This window comes from Phytophthora infestans, genomic scaffold (genome assembly GCF_000142945.1).
Source record: "Phytophthora infestans T30-4 supercont1.3344 genomic scaffold, whole genome shotgun sequence".
Lineage (NCBI taxonomy): Eukaryota > Oomycota > Peronosporomycetes > Peronosporales > Peronosporaceae > Phytophthora > Phytophthora infestans.
This window is the reverse complement of record NW_003305326.1, coordinates 1-2,570: the sequence shown is the minus strand read 5'-3', so window position 1 is coordinate 2,570 and position 2,570 is coordinate 1. Positions and strand designations below refer to the sequence as shown.

Sequence of the window (2,570 nt, the reverse complement as noted above, 5' to 3'; positions counted from 1 at the left end):
TTGAAGCCGAGAGTATAAAGAACATGCATTTTGACAGCGTTGCACACGTCGTGGAGCCTTCCGATTTATATCATGTCGTTGGGGGATGCAATAGTTTACGCCAGTCCTTTTGCTTTAGCCATGTACCTCATTAAATAGAATGCTGATAGCGACTCACGAGCTGTGACAGCTAGCAGCGCGACTGAACCATTAGTTCTTGACACCGATGGAAGCATATCACTAGCAGCTGTATTGTAAGTGGGTTCGACCAAGGAGCAGAAAAGTAGCAATCGAGCGCGTAGTGCCGGATCCATGAGCCCTACGAACCCCTCGCGCAACTTCTCCGTCGTTAACTGCGAGATCGGACACGGTTCGACACCCACACCAGCCTTCACCACTGCGTGACCCCAAAACGGCTGGTCTCCGAAGAACGGAACAATGAAGGTGGGCTTACCGGCGAGTAGACCGGCAGCCGTGGTGCCCGCGCCTCCGTGGTGAACCACCGCACACACTCGTGGCATGAGCCAGTCGTGCGGACAGTTGCCGATGAAGAAGACGTTGTCCGGAATGTCGAGGTTACCGGCCATATCACTCCAGCTGGACTGGGATAAGCACGCGAACACCAGCCTGCTGCGCCGCCTCGATGATCATCATGGTAGTAGCCAGCGGATCCGCCAGCACCATCGACCCGAAAACCGACGAAGATCGGGACCGCCGTCTCTGCCCAAAAACATCTCCAACTCTGGGGACGGCGTATAGACGAAATTGGGTCTGCCGCTCAGGGGTCACGGTGCCGACTATGTCATAGAGATTCCCCCCAGTCTGCCGGTTTGGCCACGAGTTCTGGACTCCACATGAAAGCATGCGGAATTTGAAGATCCAGAAGTAGGTCCCGACCGCCGTCGCCGTTGCGGATCTTGCGCAGTTTTAGTACCTTGGTGCGGAACTCGTTGATGAGACCCTCCGTTCCCTGCCACATGAGTAAATCCACCATTTTATACGACATGTAGTTGGTCTTCCTAAGCTCGTCCGTGTAGGGCATGTTGGCAAGCGGATGGGGGAACGCCATGGTGGGCACCCACGGCTGCGGAAACATGATGTGCAGCGGCACACCGAGGCGTTCGGCGACGTGGATGTGTCCGTAGGAGACGGGGTTGGCTATGATAGCTTGTGCCTGGAATGGCTTACCGGGTACGCCCGGGCCGTCTCCGTCTGGATCGGGGGCGGAGACGGCTGGCCACGTGGAATGCACGATTTCTTTGATTATCTCCTTGTTGCGCGGCACGTCCTTAGTGAGCGTCTCGATCTTGGTGGGTATGAGGTGGCCTCCAGTTTTAACCATGTAGGCGGCCAGTCTCCAACTTATGTACTGAGAGTTTGTTAACTCTCCGGGTACTTCGTACCCCTGTGTGCTCCACACCATGTAACCCCGTTACAGCTGCTGTCTCGGATCCCCTTTCTCCCCTGGCTGGATCATCTTCTGCCGCTAGCGTCTCTGTTGCTCTGCCGTCTCCAAGTGGGGCGGGTCCATCAGCCGCGAAACGACCGCGTAGCGCATCCCCTGCCCCTAGTACTGGATCTTCCCGTCCCCACAAGCATGCCCGAGCTTCTCCCAAGGCCAAACCCAAAACCAGATCGGCCTCCAAGTATACTTGGTATACCAAGTGCAGCGGGGCTGCCGTAGCTTTAGCGTCAGAGGAAGACGTTCGACTCAAAGAGTCACTGATACTAAGTTCCTTATCCAAAGGACACTTACAGCCCAAGACCAGGGCTCAAAGTTAACACCTTAACTTTTATGCTTCAAAACCAGAAGTGTTTTATTTACTATTATTGCGGCCAAGCCGCCTAGGGGTAAATGTATCTCTTTAACTATCTAGCATAGTTAAACCTAATCAAATGCATAACGTGTGGCTTTCAGCCAACGTACTGAGAGACCTTGTTAACTCTCCAACTTATGTACTGAGAGTTTGTTAACTCTCCGGGTACTTCGTACCCCTGTGTGCTCCACACCATGTAACCCCGTTACAGCTGCTGTCTCGGATCCCCTTTCTCCCCTGGCTGGATCATCTTCTGCCGCTAGCGTCTCTGTTGCTCTGCCGTCTCCAAGTGGGGCGGGTCCATCAGCCGCGAAACGACCGCGTAGCGCATCCCCTGCCCCTAGTACTGGATCTTCCCGTCCCCACAAGCATGCCCGAGCTTCTCCCAAGGCCAAACCCAAAACCAGATCGGCCTCCAAAACAGTCTCCCAGGCGGGATCCACATCCACGTCCAAACCTTCCGCCTCCCCTTCGAAGTCTGGTGCCGGATCCAAGTCCGGATCCATCGCCACATCCAAACCGGCATCAACGTCCAAAGCCGGATCCGTAGCTACGTCCAAGACGGGTGTAAGATCCAAGGCTGGATCCACTGCTGTTACGTCAAAATCTGGATCTGGACCCAAGACTGGATCCGCTGCTGCATCTCAGCCGGGATCCACAGCATCCAAGTCCGGATCGTCTGCCAAGGCTGGATCCGTCGCAGCCTCAAAGTCGGGATCGGCGTACAAGGCCGGATCCAAGGCGTCTAAGACATGGATCCGTAGTTACGTCCAA

At 55.2% G+C, this 2,570-nt stretch overlaps 2 protein-coding genes across 2 annotated transcripts; both read right to left on the bottom strand.

Annotated features, from left to right (window-relative positions):
- Positions 1 to 153: 153 nt before the first annotated feature.
- PITG_22472 (uncharacterized protein) lies at positions 154 to 500 on the bottom strand (the record flags this gene model as incomplete). The annotated part of the gene is made up of 2 exons (XM_002909751.1): positions 154 to 160; positions 307 to 500. 2 exons carry the CDS (start codon positions 498 to 500, stop codon positions 154 to 156), a joined length of 201 nt encoding a protein of 66 aa, XP_002909797.1.
- A 129-nt stretch (positions 501 to 629) lies between these two features.
- On the bottom strand, positions 630 to 1,321 carry PITG_22471 (uncharacterized protein; the record flags this gene model as incomplete). Its single annotated transcript, XM_002909750.1, has 2 exons — positions 630 to 721; positions 829 to 1,321. 2 exons carry the CDS (start codon positions 1,319 to 1,321, stop codon positions 630 to 632), a joined length of 585 nt encoding a protein of 194 aa, XP_002909796.1.
- Positions 1,322 to 2,570: the final 1,249 nt, after the last annotated feature.